The sequence below is a fragment of the Penicillium hordei genome, assembly GCF_028827395.1.
Source record: "Penicillium hordei strain IBT 12815 chromosome Unknown utg000003l_segment0_segment0, whole genome shotgun sequence".
NCBI classification, from domain to species: domain Eukaryota; kingdom Fungi; phylum Ascomycota; class Eurotiomycetes; order Eurotiales; family Aspergillaceae; genus Penicillium; species Penicillium hordei.
The window spans coordinates 703360-720354 of record NW_026623144.1 but is presented as its reverse complement, the minus strand read 5'-3'; the positions used below and the strand labels follow the sequence as shown (position 1 = coordinate 720354).

Sequence of the window (16995 nt, the reverse complement as noted above, 5' to 3'; positions counted from 1 at the left end):
ATGTCAACACCCCAAGGATCTGGATCTGGATCTGGCTCCGGCTCTGGCATAGGCCCACACTACTATGTTGGACCCTTCGGTCGTATGTTACCCACCACAGATGGCCCATCCTCGGAGCAGCAATCTGAGCCTTCAGCTAATTTACAAGAACCCGCGGACCTTCCATACCAGCTTCCACCCCCGCGTGCACCCGCTAGTTTGCAATTTGGATCTGATCCGTTTACGCGGCGGCAAGACAGTCCCCAGGGCAAAGACAGTCGGCCAAATCATCAGAAGCCAGAGCAACTTCCCTCTGTGAGTCAAATACTCACTCCAACACCGAGTACAAATTCAGCACAATACCCTCAACCATTTGCGAGTTCAACACCCAACATGGGGCATCGTGAATCTGCATATCCGCCTCACTATCACGAGCCGAATTTCCAGGTTTCGCCAACCTCTGCACAAGATAGAGGCCGCTCCGAATCTCTCCCACAACTGCATACTGGCCTGCCTTCATTGTCACAAGTGGCTCTGCATGGCCATGGAGGGATACGAAATCACACACCGACAAGAAGTGATCCATCCGCTACATCCTTTCCACACGGCCAGCTACCCTTTCACAGCACATCCTCACATGATCAAGCACCAAGCGGGGAGCTATCATCGCCGGAAAGCTCGAATCGATCACGCAACCAGCCCCTCCGCCCTCATGTGGTAGATGAGCGAGTAATTGACGGAGAACTGTGCTTTGTATATGCAGACGGGTCCTTCTGTCCTAAATTCATCGACGGCACACCCGTAAACGCAAATTGGGGTGTAACGAAGGCCGGCAGGCCGAGAAAGCGCCTTGGACTTGCCTGCTTGACCTGCCGTGAGAAGAAGATCAAGTGTAATCCTAACCCAACTCCCAAGGCCGTATGTGATCAATGCCGGAAATCTGGACGTGAATGCAGGTTCGAAAGTGCGTAAGTGTGATCGTGATCTCTGAAGAATTTGCGTCCACGGACTTACCCTGCTGAGCCATTGCTAATCTCCTTAAAGCCCGCGGGGGAACCGTCCTCCATTGAGAGGATCAACAGGGCCATCTAGCAGACCCGACCCTTACGCCCCTACTAGCCACGGTGCTTTGGATGTTTCTCCCTCACCTTACGACATCGCTCGAGCCTCGGACAGTGCGACATCTCTCCCTGGGACTACCGGCCACTCACCGATCTCGGAGGGATCGATGCTCACGCCGTCAACCCAAGAAGCCACGTATGACACCATGGCCGAGGCGGACAAAACTTCAAGATACCGATCTTACCGATTCCCACCGTCTTTATCCGGCACAGATGATACCGTCGGACGACCGTCGGCATATATTGAGTCTACTCGTTCGCCCGAGTACTCCGACATTCTGGGGGAACTCAAGGACAACAATGCGGCCGACCCACTTGCGGCCTCATGGCACCTGGATCCGTATGAAAACGAACCGGAGATGGCGGTTCACTACACCGAGTGTTATTTCTTGCACGTGAATGACGATCTGTACCATATGTTCCCGCATGGACGATTCGGCTCGTGGTTGAAGACCTACCCCACCAAGTCTGCAGACGACAAGATGCTGCTTTATTCTATGATGGCTCTTGGGTCGGTGTTCTCAGATAGACCGGACAAAATGGCGGCTATGAGACGGTATTCTCGCATAGCACGCTTTGCCATTAACAGAAGCCAGCATACCCTCTCTTTGCAACTTGCTCAAAGCCACATCATAATGAGTCTTTGGTACTACGCTACAGGGTCGTTGGTCGGGTCTTGGGACTCGATAGGCGCAGCGGGAAGAGCGGTCTTTGGGCTTCGTTATAACGTAGAATCTGGCGGTGTTGTTGTGGACCAAACGCAGAAATGTGACTACGGGTTACATCCACAGGCCTTGATTGAGTGCAGACGGCGAACCTTTTGGATTGCTTTTGTGCTTGATGTAAGAATACGCACATCCTCCTACCAAATACCGAATCCTAGTTACTGACAAAAGACCAGCGCTTCTCGAGCCTCTATTCCGCTTCGTCGACTTTCATTTCGTCAGATGCAGCCTTGCTCAGACTCCCATGCCGAGAAGAAATCTATGAGACTCAGCAGTATGCGACAGTTCCCTATTTCCAATCATTCCTCAACCACATCCCAGCCTCCACCGGCGACGATCGCTCCACCCTAAGCCCAATGGCCTTTTTAATCGACATCATGGCTATTTGGGGAGACATTTCTCTGCACATAACCCGGTTACCACACATCCCCGCTGAAGCATACAACCGACTCGCCGAAGACTTCCACACCACCATCGTCCAAAAATCCAACCAATGGATGACCCGACTCCCCGAGTACCTGGCATTCTCACATATAAATCTAGAACGAAGCATCCGGCAAAGAAAAGCAGATACCTTTATTTCAACCCATTTGTTCTACCACGCCAGTTTGATGAAACTGTACAGACACGCCCGCTACCAGAGCCTCCGACCCGAAATACTAGGGCAGTACATCCACCGCGCTCGATATCACGCCGTCGAAATCCTCCGCATCTCTCTTACCTTCGACCAATACGCCAAAAAGATCGTCCCTTCTCGGCACAATGCAGAGACTTGCATTTCTCAATTAACCCTCCTGAACCCATTCCTCGGTTACGTGATTCTATCAGCCGTGGACGTCCTCAGCTCCGCTGGTCTGGCGTCCCAGTTGCACGAGTGCATCTCTTATATTAGAGGTGCACTAGATACCGTTCATGAACTCGGTCGCTGTTGGGATGGCTCTTTGCAACTAGTCACTGTTCTTCACAGACGTCTGGGTCTGATGATTAGCTGTCTGAATGAGCGCAGCGTCTTGACGGAAAAACATGGCTTTGCGCTCGATGGCCCGCCGCTTGAGACGAAGGTCCATGCTGGCGCTTTGCACTCTCATCCGCCTGCAACTTTGGGTGAGGATCTTTTTACGGGTTCGATGCCTAGAGAGGTGCTTTTGAATGCTCTACGACTTGATGAGACACTCATCTCGGAGAGTGATATTGCTTGGATTAGAGATCCATGAGAGGGGTTTCTCCTCTTGGCTCTATTTGCCTCCTTTTGGTCTCTATGATCGAGTTCCAAATTGACATGATGACGTGATTGATCTCCCGGCAATGTTGATGTTCTTGTAGTGATGATGGTATCTTGTTTTCTGTTAGCCTGTTATGATGTGATGGATACATTTCAATAATGATGGTGACTTGGCTGATTGATTCGAAAGTATCGTTGCCAGGTATGGACGGGATCGCGACCTACATGACTTGACTTGGCGGCTTTTTGAGCTGCAGAGTTCTATATCTTCTACATTGTATATTAATTATAGCATGTCATTTATTTCTGCTTTTTTTCATGCCTTTGAGCGGGTACTCTGCTACTACTATCTGGTCCTCATGTACTTATATATTAGACTTGGAAGACAAGACAAGCTTGATTTGAAGCCAATGAGATAAATAAAGGGGAAATTGAGTTAAGGCCTTGCTATTTTTACAGAATCCTGTAGAATGATATGCTACTATCATGCCTTAGCTGGGAACTGCCCCGAATAAAGAAACCTGCCTTCGACAGGATCCATCAAGACTGCGTAATGAGTATCCTCATTAACAATCGGGTCCGAGCAAAGCCACCCAAGCACTGTCCTAAGAGTAACAGACACCTGTGACTCTTCTTCTCTTATCCTCGTATTCCGTTTCCACTTCAAATGCATTGACCGAGGAACAGAAGCATCCTTAACACTCCTCCTCTTAAGATGTTGTTGGAAAACCCCATGATCCTTCACCCTGCGATCCCATTTCCCCTGCATCGACGCCTGCCGCTCTTTACTCTCCTCAATAATCTCAGCCATGCTCTGCATGCCATCCGCCACACGTAGACCCGTATACCCTCTATCGTTCGCGATAGCCTCATCCATAACAGATGCAGTATCCTCGTCATGGTTGGTTTTGATAAGGAAAGAGCTCGACCTACGCCAAAACGCAGTCTCATAATCCTTCTCCATCGCAACAATACTACTCCCATCACAGAAGATCAAATACGCAGCCGTCGTGCGCAAAGAGGGTACTTCCTCCAGGATCTCCTCCATAGTCGAAGTATTCGAAAGTCTCGTAGATCCCTCCCCCTCCACACTGGGAAGAACACACCGCCTCAGCAGCGACGTGATAGATTGTCGCAACCCAAGCAAAACAAGCAAGTAATTAAAATAAAACCCCGCATTCCTCCGGGAATCATGCACAGCCCGGAAATTGAGCGAAACGCTCAAATCTTTCCGCACACCCGTGAGAACCCCCACGAACCCAACGTACGTGATACACGTCGCGAGCACTTTATCCGGCGCATCGTTGCGCACGAATTCAAGTTGCACGATCAGGTCGCGCAGTGGATCCATTCCCCAGTCTAAGGTCCGGAAATGCACCATTCGTGTCCAGAGTCCGTCGAGCATTCGGACGCCGCCGCTTGTGCAGCCCATTAATAGATCCAGGACCACGTTCAGACAGATTAGGAGGTACAGGGAGATCCCCGTTACGCGGCTGATACCCCGGATCTCGGCGGTTTCTTCGTCTGTGTAGAGTCTGCGGAGAAAGAGACGCGCAAGCCAGTGGATTGGTTTTGTTGGGATGTTTGGGGAGAGGTTGTGGATCACGTCGTCGAATATGCTGGTTACTGAGCGCATTCGGTCTTTATAGATGTGGGCTAGGGCTGTGTACCGCTCTTCTGGGGGGTTGGAGAGGTTTATTCTGAATATTGGGGGTTGTTGGGAACCTAGTTCTTTTAGGCGGGTGGCCATTTTTGGTGGGTTGTTTTGATGATTGGTATTCCATTCGAGGTTGAAGAGGGGTGGGAGATGTGAGGCTGAGCGAGAAGTGGCGTTTGTTGTCAGATATGGTGGTCGGCAAGTTGATAAGTGTATAAGTATCTTGATCTGAAGTTTTATTAGAGTTGAGAAATTTGGGATATACTGGAGAAGCTCCGTGCTTATATGGGGTTACACGGTCTTCACCGAAAGAACTGTTGCCTTATATACGCGCGTGAAGCACTGATATAGATCGACACTCAGCATTCACTTTAAGAGTACGACCAACCTATATGACTCTTTTAGGCTGACACATAATGAAGAGGTCTAGCGTTCGACGTGGCTCATTTTGCCAAGATATTCTATGCCGATCCACTTGCGCTACCCCAGGTACCCAACGAGGGTATCTTTAGCTTCAGTTGGGTATTTTAGCTGATCTACAGAGTACCTTCCAATGCCCTCTTTTTGGGGTTTATTTCTAACTGCTGAGTGGACTCTTGGCATGCATGTATTCGTGGGCTTTGCTCCTCTCCTTGCTATTGATTGCATCGGCTCTATGCTTTATGAATTGATGATGATTCCAAATTGAGGGCATATCAAACTAGGCTAAAGACGAAATTCAATGCGTTGGTGGAATTTATTAGGTACATATGAGACTTAGGGCAAGTTTACTCCATACACAACAACAGCCGGATGATCGTCACTGTAGCTAGCTTGGGAACAATCTAGCTGATCTGCGTAGCTTTTGATGAACATATGTACTCTATATCTTGCTCAGCTCCATTGGGTGTTTTTCTTTTGTTAAGTGGAGATACATATCTGTGCGCTGTAGATTATTCTTATTGCATTAGACTTGCTGGCACATACCATCCTTCAATGTTATCACCTATTTCGCAATTGTATATTAAAAGAGAGGTTTCTACCCATTAATATATATAATATGAACCGAGATTTGCGAAATCTATATGTTAAAACTAATATGTTGTTCACATCACTCCAATTGCCCTAATCCGATTCGAGTCACGGGTTGTCACCCGAGAACAAAGGCATTGTATCCAAACGCTCAACGGGTAAATGTTTCATAATGGTCTTATAGACTCGGTTTAATTTGAAATTAATATACATTAACTACTTGATAATAAGCAGAAAGAGCTCTATACATACATTCCCCTAGTCAATGCTCCACTATAACACATCTGAGCGGGGATTCCAACGGAGATGCGGAAAGTTTCTCCGGAATTTCCATCTCCCTCCATTTCACCTTGCTTCATTGCCCTGTCGCATTTCATCCAACCACCCCAAAATGGGGCTATATATATAGATCTCAAAAAAAGAGTGCGCAAAAAGCTCTCATGTCCTCCTTCAATCAGTCCGGGACCGAGTTTCCCGGGGCGCAGGAGTTCCGCGCAACGGTGGAAGATGATGGACTCGACGGGGACTACACCATCGTCGGCGACTACCCAGAGGAACCCGACTATTACGTCCTACTAGGTCTCGTGCGCAACCCACCCCCAACAGAAGCCGAGATCCGATCCGCCTACCGAAACCTGACCCTCAGCTTCCATCCCGACAAACAGCCGCCGCATCTCCGCCATGCCGCCGAGAGTCAGTTCAGACATATCCAGGAGGCATATGAGACGCTCATCGATCCAAATAAGCGTATTGTATATGATATATCGGGTGCTGCGGGCGTGCGGCAGGAATGGGGTCAACTTGGGGCCATGGGGATTGGTGGGGAGGCACAACGGCAGGATGTTGGTGTTAAGGCAATGTCGCCGGATCAGTTCCGGCGATGGTTTTTGAAGACGATGAAGAAACGGGAGCGGAAAGCGGTCGAGAGTCTGGTTTCCAGCAAGGTATGTGTCTTCTGTATTGAGTTTCCATCTATGGGAAGGTGCGAATGGGCTGTTGCTGACATGGAATTGGGTTTGACGTCAGGGCGGTATTACCCTAGGAATTAATGCGGCATCCATGATATCGGTCGACGAGGACGAAGATGTGCAGTTTCATATACCTTCGCCGAAAGTGTCCTCATATGGCGTTTCGTATAATTTCAAGACGCCGGTGTCGTTGCCACAGCTTTGGGGCTCGGCAGATAAAGAGGAAGAAACATCGGGCGTCGAAACGGATTTAGGAGAAGATGTGCAAGAGGAGGAAGTAGAGGACATGCAGGTGACTTGGAATGCGGGTATAACTGGAGGTTTGGCTCGGCCGGTCAAGAAAGTCACAGTTGAGTACGAAGATGGGACAGAAGGGGAGGAAAAGGTATGATGTGCTGCATGTTTGCATCTCAAAATTTCGCTAACCGCTTTTTAGTTTCAAATGCCCCCGATTCTGGCAGCTCAGAACTTCCAATTTGGGGCCACTGTGACTCCCAATTTCAAAAGCCTGGTGGGCACAAAGGGAATCTGGGCCAAACATCCTCTTTTGCTCCTCAAGGATTCCCAAGTCAGCTTCGATGCTCTTCTCCTCCCTGTCCCGACCTTGAAAGCGAACATTGCTCGAGCCTTCCAGCCAATTCCCGGCACCAAGCCGTTCCAGGTCAGCGTGACCAGTATACATAAGCGCTCCTTGGATGAAACGGCACCTTCTTTCGAGGTTCAAGTTTCGAGGGAAATTGCCAAGAGGAAGATCGGTGTCATGACATGGTCTAGTGGCGTTGTTGACTGGCCCAACTTTCTTCTCAACTGGTTCCCCTCACTTGGCATGGGAGCTCAGAGTGCCATTGCATCTGCTAATGAGGTCAGCAACCTGCAAATTGGTCTAATCTCGCTTCCCAAGGAGGGCCAAGCTGCAATCGATTTCGATGAAGATGACGAGGAGAGTGGAGATATGGACGAGGATGTGCGCCACCTTCTCAAGAAAAAACACCAAATCAATCAATCCGCCGAGTCATGGCAGACCTATCTCCAGGCTACTCCCGCCGGTGGCGCTTTTGTCTTGAATTATTCTCGGAACCTCTTCTCCGGAAAACCCGCTGATGATCCTGTTAAGACGGAATGGAGTTCTGAAGGGTACTTCCCGATGCCGAGTATGGACCAGGCGCGTGCTGTGCGACTCGAAATCTCGAGTGTTGTTGGGTTAGACATGTCTCTCAATTGGACCATTAAGGGCGTTCGTCGGGTGGGCGAGTACACACGTGTTGGTCTCGGTATTGGCATCGCAGACAAGGGCATCATGATGACAGTTTCATGGAGTCGACTCGGCCAAAGCATTAATCTTCCGATCAATGTTTGCCCGGCTAATGAGTCAACAAACGGCGCTGCAGCGCTGACTGCTATATTCCCTTGGCTGGCCTACTGCGCGATTGAATTTGGATATATTCGCCCCCGCGATAGAAAACGTCGTCGGCAGGCAGCTGCTCGACGCCACCGTGAGCTCAAAAAGTTGATTCCTAAGAAACGCGAAGAGAGTCTTCAGGCCATCGAGCTCATGACGGATCAAGTGCAAAGGCGGCAAGCGCGAGAAGAAACCCAAGGTTTGGTAATTTTGAAGGCCGAGTATGGCTATATACCGCCAGTAAACAAGAAACCCAAAAATGGGTTCGCGGAGCCTCGGGTGATTGATGTCACGATCCCTGTGGCTGCGCTAGTTAACCGGGGTCAATTGGTGATTCCCGGCAAATCCATCAAGGTAAGTCAAGCGATAGGCCTTGAATTAGTCTTTTTTTCTGGGACAGAATACTAATTTGGATGTATCTAGTTCCAAATTTTGGGATTCCACGACCCTGCGCCATTGCTACCCAAACGACTGAAGATTTGGTATAGATTCCAGGGGCGCGATCATTTTGTCGAGGTAGGCGATAAAGAGGACATCGCATGTCCTATGCGTACACACCTTGTATCGACATGAGTACATCTAGACTCATAAAAAGGTCGAGGAACCTTTTCTTCCATGTAATTATAACATCTAGTCGTTCATTAGCGACTTACTATTTCAACCTCATTCTGTTGCTTTTACCCTTATGTTTGTGAATCTGAATAATAATTTCTCTCGGTTGCTATAAATATAAGAATTTCAAAACTTGAACCCTTTCTCGGGTTAGAATAATCCCATTCTCTTGTAAAATGAGGCAGCTCAATGAATTGTTAGACAACGTCAGAAAGTCTTGGCATAACAGAGCACGGTATTTCATATAGACCAATAGTGCAGTTTGTCCCGAAAAGCCAAATGAAGCGTCACTCCATGATCTCTTTTCTTCAACTACGAGTGCACAGCTCTTGAGTTGCTCACTCTCAAAATGTCGACCTCTATCGCTTCTGGACTTTTTAAGTCCCTCCCCAAACCCAAATACACTGGCGAAGAGGAGGAGTTGCCACAACATGCGCAACCCCGTGGTCCGCGCGTGGTGGGCGCCGACCAGATTGATGAAACACAGGTTGTCCTACGAGTGAGTTGTGGATCGTTCTATGAACATACTAGCATGAGGACTAATTGACCCTGTCTTCCAGAGGACCGGACCCCCGCCCTACGGAAACCGTGCAGGATGGCGACCTCGCGCCCCCGAAGATTTTGGGGACGGCGGCGCGTTCCCCGAGATCCTAGTTGCACAGTACCCCCTCGACATGGGCCGAAAGGGAAAGTCGTCTAAGTCAAATGCGCTTGCTCTTCAGGTCGATGCCGAAGGCAAGGTTAAGTATGACGCGATCGCCCGCCGTGGACACGCCGACAACCGCACCGTCCATGCCTCATTCAAGGATTTGATCCCGCTCCGCCAGCGGGTGGATATGGGAGAACTTTCCCTGGATAAACCGTCCGAGGAGGAGATCCAGGCTCAGATGGAGAAGACAAAGGCCGCGCTTACAACCTTGGTCGAAGGAGCTGCCTCGGCGCAGAAGCCGAAGAACGTCAAGGGCGGACAAAGAGCTGAACCGACTTTTGTTCGATACACACCGGCCAACCAGATGGGTAACAATGGACGCCAGAATGACCGCATTATGAAGATCGTCGAGAGGCAGCTGGATCCTATGGAGCCGCCCAAGTTTAAGCACAAGAAGATTCCCCGTGGCCCGCCCTCCCCGCCTCCTCCTGTTATGCACTCGCCGCCTAGGAAGCTTACTGCGGAGGACCAAGAAGCTTGGAAGATTCCCCCACCTGTGTCGAACTGGAAGAACCCCAAGGGTTACACCGTGCCGTTGGACAAGCGTTTGGCTGCCGACGGTCGCGGACTGCAGGATGTTTCCATCAACGACAAATTCGCCCAGTTCGCAGAGGCTCTGTTTACGGCGGATCGACATGCGCGTGAAGAGGTGCAGCTCCGAGCTCAGATGCAGCAGAAATTGGCAGAGAAGGAGAAGGCACAGAAGGAGGAACATCTTCGGATGTTGGCACAGAAGGCTCGCGAAGACCGCGCTGGGCCCAGCGCTCGCGTGGCACGAGCTCGTTCCCGCTCCCGAAGTGCCAGCCGCAGTGTATCTGTTTACTCCTCCAGATCTGCTACCCCCAGCGAAGATGACGAAGCCGCCCGAGACCGCGCGGAGCAGCGCCGCGAGCGACGACGCGAAGATGAGCGACAGCTGCGCCAGTCCCGCATGGGCACGGAGCGCCGCATTCAAACCATGGCCCGAGAACAGAACCGCGATATCTCCGAGAAAGTCGCGCTTGGTCTGGCCAAGCCCACACAGAGCTCTGAATCTATGTGGGATTCACGTTTGTTCAACCAGACTAGCGGCATGCAATCTGGTTTCAATGAAGATAACCCTTACGACAAGCCGCTGTTCGCCGCGCAGGACGCCATCAACAGCATTTATCGTCCACGTGCCCAGGCTGATGCCGATGACGAAGATGCAGGCGAAGGCGAAATGAGCAAGCTTGAAAAGACCAAGCGATTCGAGGTCCTGGGTCGCGCCAAGGAGGGATTCCGTGGCGCTGCTGAAGCCGAGGTAAGCTTCCGTCTAGTATACATTTTCTTCTCATCGCTAATACGTTATTTTAATAGGAGCGCCAAGGTCCTGTTCAATTCGAGAAGGACACTGCTGATCCATTTGGCATTGACAACATGATCGCCGATGTGACTTCGGGCCAGAAGCGTTATGGAATTCAGGAAGCGGAAGGTGACCGCAAGTCGAAACGCCCGAGGGTCGACGACGAATGAATCCACTTTTGTTAATCTTTCTTCCATATGTGTCTATGTTCTCTCGTGATCTTTTCACGGGCATCGGAAAAATATCCTCAATGCATTGCGGGCGTTTCTGGCAGTGTGATTCCTACCACTATCTTATTCACAAAGGGAAATCGAAATCGGAGCGAGTCGATTGGGCTCGCTTGCGTGAGATGGGATATGCTATTTCATCTACAGCTACCAATAAAAACCATGTTGATCTATGTCTCCAAATAGCTAGTAGTTTTTGATGTTTCCAATGAATGTGTATGGGATTGAGACAGCGTGCGCCTAAGTACACCGATGCAAGAGATACACGCCCGAGGGATTGAATGTATTTGGCCGCGGTTACTAGTTTACTAGCTACATACCGGTACTGAGAAAAGAGAATATCACAATAGTGAACACCCCCAATGTATTTCGTGGAACTTGTCAAGTGACTGGTGTGCCCAAACGCTTAGCCACTTGTCAAAGAACTCGCAAGAGAAAGCCCGGTTTGATTTGGGTGTGGACTTGCATGGGCCTCAACAATGTTGATGTCTCATGCATAGGCACCCGGGTTGCTACGGGACCCTTCACTTACGCTGTCTCATGGTGGCTATAGGGAGAGGAAGAGGGGGAAATTCGTTTCTTCGCAACCATAATAGAGATGTGCCAAAGTTGTACGCCTTCGGGGACATATAGTCCATTTACCCAGATGGAATCATATTCACGCAAGTACATATATAGCATTAAGATTCAATTTCAATCTGATTGTATAAAGCAAACTACGTCGACACCTTAGCACCCACTCAGTTCTTCGCCTCCTTATTGTTAGGAGATAGCACACTTTCCAACCACTTGTAAGCCACAGGCAGACTGTCAGGGTATCCCATGTGCACCCGGTTCTCGAACAACCGATTTTCCTTAGGACTGCCATGCTTGAGAGGCTCAATGCAGTCTTCAATCGGGACAACACCGTCATCAACACCCTAGACACAATCAGCTTTGCTTTCTTCCTGCGACAAGACCGAGATAGGAATACGTACGTTAAGCATAAGCAACCGGCAGTTATCCTGGTCAAGAACACCAGTCTCCACGAGCGAGAACTTCTTCTGAGCGTTCTTCACAAACTCCTCCTCATTGTCATATCCATACTTCTCCGCCATAGCGGAAGTAAGACTATCACCATGGTTAGTATACCCCCCCCACACAAAAGCAAAAACCCAGTCATAACTCACTTAAAGGGATACTCATGGTCATTCGCCTTGGCCAACCACTCAGGACTAAAAACAAAGTGTGATCCAGGGCCATGAGCAACAGAACCAGCAAGGCGATGACGGTGCGTACAAGACGCCCGAATAGCATAGAAGCCACCAGCACTGAGCCCCCAAGCCGCGACGCGCGACATGTCAAACTCCGGCCGGCGATCCATGTAGTCCAGCACGCTGTTCCAGAGTCTATCAGGCGACTCAGGGTCCGCTGGATCCGCAGGCGAGTCCGCCGTACCGGGAATCTCAACGATAACAGTCGCCCAGCCACGATTGATAATCTCGTGGGTGCGCTGACTGTTGTCGGGCCTGTAGCCGTCAAGCCCGGTCATGAGCAGCACGACAGGGACGCGGTTGGTAGCACTCGCTTCCTCCGGCAGTCGGATGTACAGCGGGATTTCAGCGCCGTCACGGCCGGCACGGTGAGTGTGTGGAATCACTTCCTCGGTGAGGATGGGGTTCCATAGAGAAGCGGCCTTCAGGTACACTTGCTTCTGGCGATCGAAGGCCGCCCGCTTGATGGATGTCTCTGGACGGGTTGATGGACTTACGTAGGGGAAGCGCGAGATGCGGAGGATGACTGCAGCGCGGCGGTAGAGGTCCGCCGCGCGGGTGAGGTCACCGTTGTTGAGGGCTGTTCCGGCTTCTTCCTCTAGCGCTGTTGCGGTTGGGAGGAATGCTTCGGTGTAGGCCTTTGTATTTGCGTCGTTGATGTTTTCCTGCTGATGTTAGTCGTGGGTTGGGATGTATGGATTGTGCTTGGGGATGCTTACAGCGATTAGCTTTTCGAAAATGGGCTCGAAGTCTTCCAGGGATCCATCGTGGAATGGGTAGATGGATTTCGAGCACTAGGAAATTATCTTTGTTAGGTTGCCAGGTCTTTTCTTGTTGCTGGGAAGGGACGTACGCAGAATTTCCACTTGGACTCCCATAGCATCTTGATAGACCCCTGGTGAGGGTAGACAGTGTTAAACTTGTCTCCGAGAATCCAGTTCACCATATTGAGAGGATTGTAGATGGAATAGATTTATGGGTTTGATATTGGCTTTTTTTCAACTAGCTATAAATTTGGGGCATCTTGTGTTCTTTTAATTAGTTTGCTACCACCTGTATTTACTGGTAGCAGCCACTACAAGAGCAAATCTAAGTCATAATGATGTTGGCTGAGATGAAAACAGTGGTGATGGTAGTAGTAGTAGTAGTCGGAAGCCCCGAAATGAGACCGGATCGGGTAGCTTCCGACGGCCATCCTGGCAGGGTATGGTATGGGGTTACTTCGAATCTTTCCGGATGCGGGGGGTGACAGCCAAGATGACGAGGAAAAGGGATGCAGACCAGATTCTCGGATGTCTCATTACTCAATCATAATCTCGATGCCACGGTTTCTCTTCGTGGCTTCACGTAACCGTTCTAGTGCGGCTTCGTCTCTAGCACTAGTAGAAGTCCGAAATGAACCTTTGTACTCAAATGGTAGAATAACCTTAACATAGTGTCCTTCATTCTGATTCTATGGAGAAATCAAAAATCAATATTTGAACAAGGACAACGCGTGATTCAAATAGCAATTGGCCTTGATCCTGTACATAGCTCCCAGGTCTCCAACGACCTCAATACAAAACAAGCATCCAAAATCTCCAATGCAATCAGATGTCAATTAGATATTAGCTCCACCATTACAGGGCAGAATTTGACCTGCAAGAAAATTAGCAATATTCCAAGGGGTAAATCCAACATTCCCGCACTCACCGTTGATCCATTCTCCACCGGGACTAGCTAAGAATGCCACAATACGGCCAATATCCGCAGGAATACCACAGCGCCCAAGGGGACTTCCATTAGCAAGCGCCTGCTCAATATCCTCAATAGAAGAGTTCTTGTCACATCCAGGCGCATAGCGCCACGAGTTGCTCAACCACATATCACTCTTAACACCAGCAGGAGCAATCGCATTAACGGTAGCCCTCTTCTTGCCAAAGTCAGCAGCAAAGCAGCGAGTAAAACCCTCCACAGCACTCTTGCTGCCCGCATACAGCGAGTGGCCGGGAACACCCACACCAGCCGCAATGGACGACATCAACACAACACGTCCACCGGGCTGGATGTAGTCGTAGGCGTTCTTGGTGACGAAGAACTGTGCTCGTGTGTTGAGGTCAAACACCGCGTTGAAGTCCTCCAGCGTTGTCTCGGACAGCGGAACGAACTTCTCGGTTCCAGCGTTTGACACGACAATGTCAAGTTGTCCGAAGTGGGCAACGACTTGGCGGAAGAGGTTGGCGATTGAGTCGACGTTTGTCAGGTCGGCTTGGAAGGCGGCGCCGTGCACTCCCTGCGCTTGGATCTCTTGGACCACCCCGTCGGCGGTCTTGGAGCTGCTGGCGTAGTTGATGGCTACGCTTGCTCCTTTCTTTGCTAGCTCTAGAGCAATGCCGGCTCCGATTCCTCGGCCACCGCCAGTCACCAAGGCGACTTTGCCGGCGAGCTCGGGCTGGGCAGCATTGGGGTTGACGAGGACCATTTTGGTGGTGATTTCGATCTTGACTTTGATGTTGATGGAGTGAAAAGTGAAGGATTGTAAACGAGTAGGTGTGGAATCACGCAGTGGGGATCGTAGTCTGATATTGAACTTCGTATTTTTAATAGTAATACCAGGGTCCTGGCTAGACTCAGCTAAATGGCTTGGTTTCATCGTTCATCCCTTGCAGAGGCTGGGCTTTGTTTCCGAATCTGTCGGTGCCATATTACAATGGTGGACATAAGAGACCCACAGTCAACATCAGGTCCTAAAACAGAGTAGCTGCTTGCGAATGGGAACTCCAAATTATCTTGGCTTTACCTTCTACCGCATGCGGAAGGCCATGAGGGGAATGTCTCCACCATCTGTCACATCAGATAATTCCGGTTGCATTGTTGTGTTCCTGTGTATCGGAAATATGCTGGCGAGATCCGAGGAATGTTGGATTTAAAGTTTCAAGGGGTTTAGAGAGGTTTCGAGGAGTTTGCTGGAAGTGTACTTTAGATTCACCCACACGGCGCGCCTCGCAGTTGTAACTAGAGCTCGAACTATCTACAGAAAGCAACTATCGCTGGATAAACATGTCTCCTGCCGTAAAGAACAACACCGCTGAGCCTAACTTGGACATCAGCTTCCAAGGTGTGTTTCAATCCACCGTGATTCACTTGCTTCTGCTAACATTAACAGACTACCTCATCCTCTCAAAGCTCGTTTTCGACTGGGCAGACAGCTATGATTCTAAGGTACACTTACAATCCTATGAAAAGTCAATTCAACATCAATACTAATAGTGCTTCAGGACTGGGACCGCCTGCGCGGCATCATTGCTCCAACCCTGAAGGTCGACTACACCGAGGTCGGTCTGACAAAATGGGACAACATGGCCGCTGATGAGTACATGGCAATGGTCACACACCCCGGTTTCCTGGGTGATACAACCGTCAAGACCCAGCATCTGCTTGGTCAGACATGGTGGGAGAAGATATCCGACACTGAGGTTATCGGTCACCATCAGCTGCGCGCGGCCCACCAGGTCTACGAGACTGAAGAATTGAAGACTGTCAAGCTGCGCGGTCATGGCCATGCTACGAATGAGCACTACTACCGTAAGGTCAATGGGGTCTGGAAATTTGCTGGGTTGAAGCCAACTGTGCGCTGGAATGAGTTGCGCTATGATGAGGTGTTCAAGGGTCTTGACTAGATGACAATATGTTTTCTTTTCATAATTCTCTTTTGTGGGGTGGAATTTGTGTAGTTTCTAATGATATCATAATTCATTTTATTTGCTTTCCATTTTCTGTAGAATTCGTACTACGGCATGGTATAGCAAGAATTTCATGGGCTATATTCAATCATCCCGATGTTGTCGACAAATCTCTTCCAAAACATCAATAATGTCCGGATTGCTATCTTGACCCTCATGCTGACCAATAGCGAGGCAATACACCGCATTAACAGCGGCTGCAGTGGCTTCGAGTATCTTCGCTCTGTTATCCCTGGTATAGACGTTGGAAGGGCTGCGGCTCATCAAGAACTTGGCAACTGGATATGATGTGGACAGCAGCATCCAGAGGAAGATATTCTCTTCGACAGACTCTGTCAACTTGCTCAGATCATGAAACAAATACTTTTTCAGGATCTTGGCTTCGGTGGGAAGGGAAACCTTAGAAAGTGGCACCGTATCTCTTGCCCGGTTAATCAAGTCAAGGACATATTGACCCGCAGGCATAGTCGCCAACGAAGAAATATTCTCCAAACTATACTTGATGTTCGTACCAACTAGGGTTTCTGTGTGATCGTGTGCTGCTGGTGGATTTGTTGATGCGTCTGGTTCTCTCGCTATGTTGGTTGGTTCCGTAGCTGCTGTCGAAGAGGAAGGGTCTCCACAGCCATTTTGATCTGGACCTTTGGTATTGGAACCTGTAGATCTTGTCGGAGAAGAGTTGACGATTTGACCCTTCTTTCGTAAACTGTAACCTGATAGGCCTTGCGATGAACCCTGCACTTATAATATGACGGTCTTTGGGGATAATTAGCCTCGAACCTGCAACAGATTCTCCGGGAGCATGCCCATGTGACACCCATGGCATTGCGAGCAGTTTCAGATTCATCTCAGTGAATTCACCCCAGCCGGTTGGTACAAAGAGCCGGGTTGACTTGGGCTTCTGAAACACTTCGACGCAAAACGGGACATCGAGTCCTGGGTTTTCATCGTTGGTTGACGGTGTCTTGTTACCTGCTTTTGCCCAGTAGATGAAGAGTCCGAGTCGGTACTCATTTTCGAAAGTTGTAGATCTGATCTGATCGCAACAAAATGCCTGTGGAGCCAT

The 16995-nt window shown here is 49.7% G+C and overlaps 9 protein-coding genes across 9 annotated transcripts; 5 read left to right on the top strand and 4 right to left on the bottom strand.

Moving 5' to 3' along the window:
• Window positions 1-3039, top strand: N7537_005517 (Zn(II)2Cys6 transcription factor; the record flags this gene model as incomplete). Its single annotated transcript, XM_056896574.1, has 3 exons — window positions 1-947; window positions 1024-1942; window positions 2002-3039. The coding sequence occupies 3 exons, from the start codon at window positions 1-3 to the stop codon at window positions 3037-3039; spliced, it is 2904 nt and encodes a 967-aa protein (XP_056752359.1).
• A 492-nt stretch (window positions 3040-3531) lies between these two features.
• N7537_005516 (uncharacterized protein) lies at window positions 3532-4797 on the bottom strand (the record flags this gene model as incomplete). The annotated part of the gene is made up of 1 exon (XM_056896573.1): window positions 3532-4797. The coding sequence occupies one exon, from the start codon at window positions 4795-4797 to the stop codon at window positions 3532-3534; it is 1266 nt and encodes a 421-aa protein (XP_056752358.1).
• A 1358-nt stretch (window positions 4798-6155) lies between these two features.
• On the top strand, window positions 6156-8655 carry N7537_005515 (J domain-containing protein; the record flags this gene model as incomplete). The annotated part of the gene is made up of 4 exons (XM_056896572.1): window positions 6156-6659; window positions 6742-7068; window positions 7120-8436; window positions 8506-8655. 4 exons carry the CDS (start codon window positions 6156-6158, stop codon window positions 8653-8655), a joined length of 2298 nt encoding a protein of 765 aa, XP_056752357.1.
• Window positions 8656-9043: 388 nt separating this feature from the next.
• Window positions 9044-10897, top strand: N7537_005514 (SKIP/SNW domain-containing protein; the record flags this gene model as incomplete). The annotated part of the gene is made up of 3 exons (XM_056896571.1): window positions 9044-9193; window positions 9255-10685; window positions 10742-10897. The coding sequence occupies 3 exons, from the start codon at window positions 9044-9046 to the stop codon at window positions 10895-10897; spliced, it is 1737 nt and encodes a 578-aa protein (XP_056752356.1).
• Window positions 10898-11206: 309 nt separating this feature from the next.
• N7537_005513 (uncharacterized protein) lies at window positions 11207-11507 on the top strand (the record flags this gene model as incomplete). The annotated part of the gene is given in 2 exon segments (XM_056896570.1): window positions 11207-11250; window positions 11267-11507. The coding sequence occupies 2 exon segments, from the start codon at window positions 11207-11209 to the stop codon at window positions 11505-11507; spliced, it is 285 nt and encodes a 94-aa protein (XP_056752355.1).
• A 187-nt stretch (window positions 11508-11694) lies between these two features.
• ayg1 (heptaketide hydrolyase ayg1) lies at window positions 11695-13153 on the bottom strand (the record flags this gene model as incomplete). Its single annotated transcript, XM_056896569.1, has 5 exons — window positions 11695-11874; window positions 11932-12064; window positions 12124-12872; window positions 12927-13001; window positions 13061-13153. 5 exons carry the CDS (start codon window positions 13151-13153, stop codon window positions 11695-11697), a joined length of 1230 nt encoding a protein of 409 aa, XP_056752354.1.
• Window positions 13154-13807: 654 nt separating this feature from the next.
• Window positions 13808-14668, bottom strand: arp2 (hydroxynaphthalene reductase arp2; the record flags this gene model as incomplete). Its single annotated transcript, XM_056896568.1, has 2 exons — window positions 13808-13845; window positions 13900-14668. 2 exons carry the CDS (start codon window positions 14666-14668, stop codon window positions 13808-13810), a joined length of 807 nt encoding a protein of 268 aa, XP_056752353.1.
• A 578-nt stretch (window positions 14669-15246) lies between these two features.
• arp1 (scytalone dehydratase arp1) lies at window positions 15247-15866 on the top strand (the record flags this gene model as incomplete). The annotated part of the gene is made up of 3 exons (XM_056896567.1): window positions 15247-15304; window positions 15353-15408; window positions 15465-15866. 3 exons carry the CDS (start codon window positions 15247-15249, stop codon window positions 15864-15866), a joined length of 516 nt encoding a protein of 171 aa, XP_056752352.1.
• A 147-nt stretch (window positions 15867-16013) lies between these two features.
• On the bottom strand, window positions 16014-16995 carry N7537_005509 (uncharacterized protein; the record flags this gene model as incomplete). The annotated part of the gene is made up of 2 exons (XM_056896566.1): window positions 16014-16642; window positions 16710-16995. The coding sequence occupies 2 exons, from the start codon at window positions 16993-16995 to the stop codon at window positions 16014-16016; spliced, it is 915 nt and encodes a 304-aa protein (XP_056752351.1).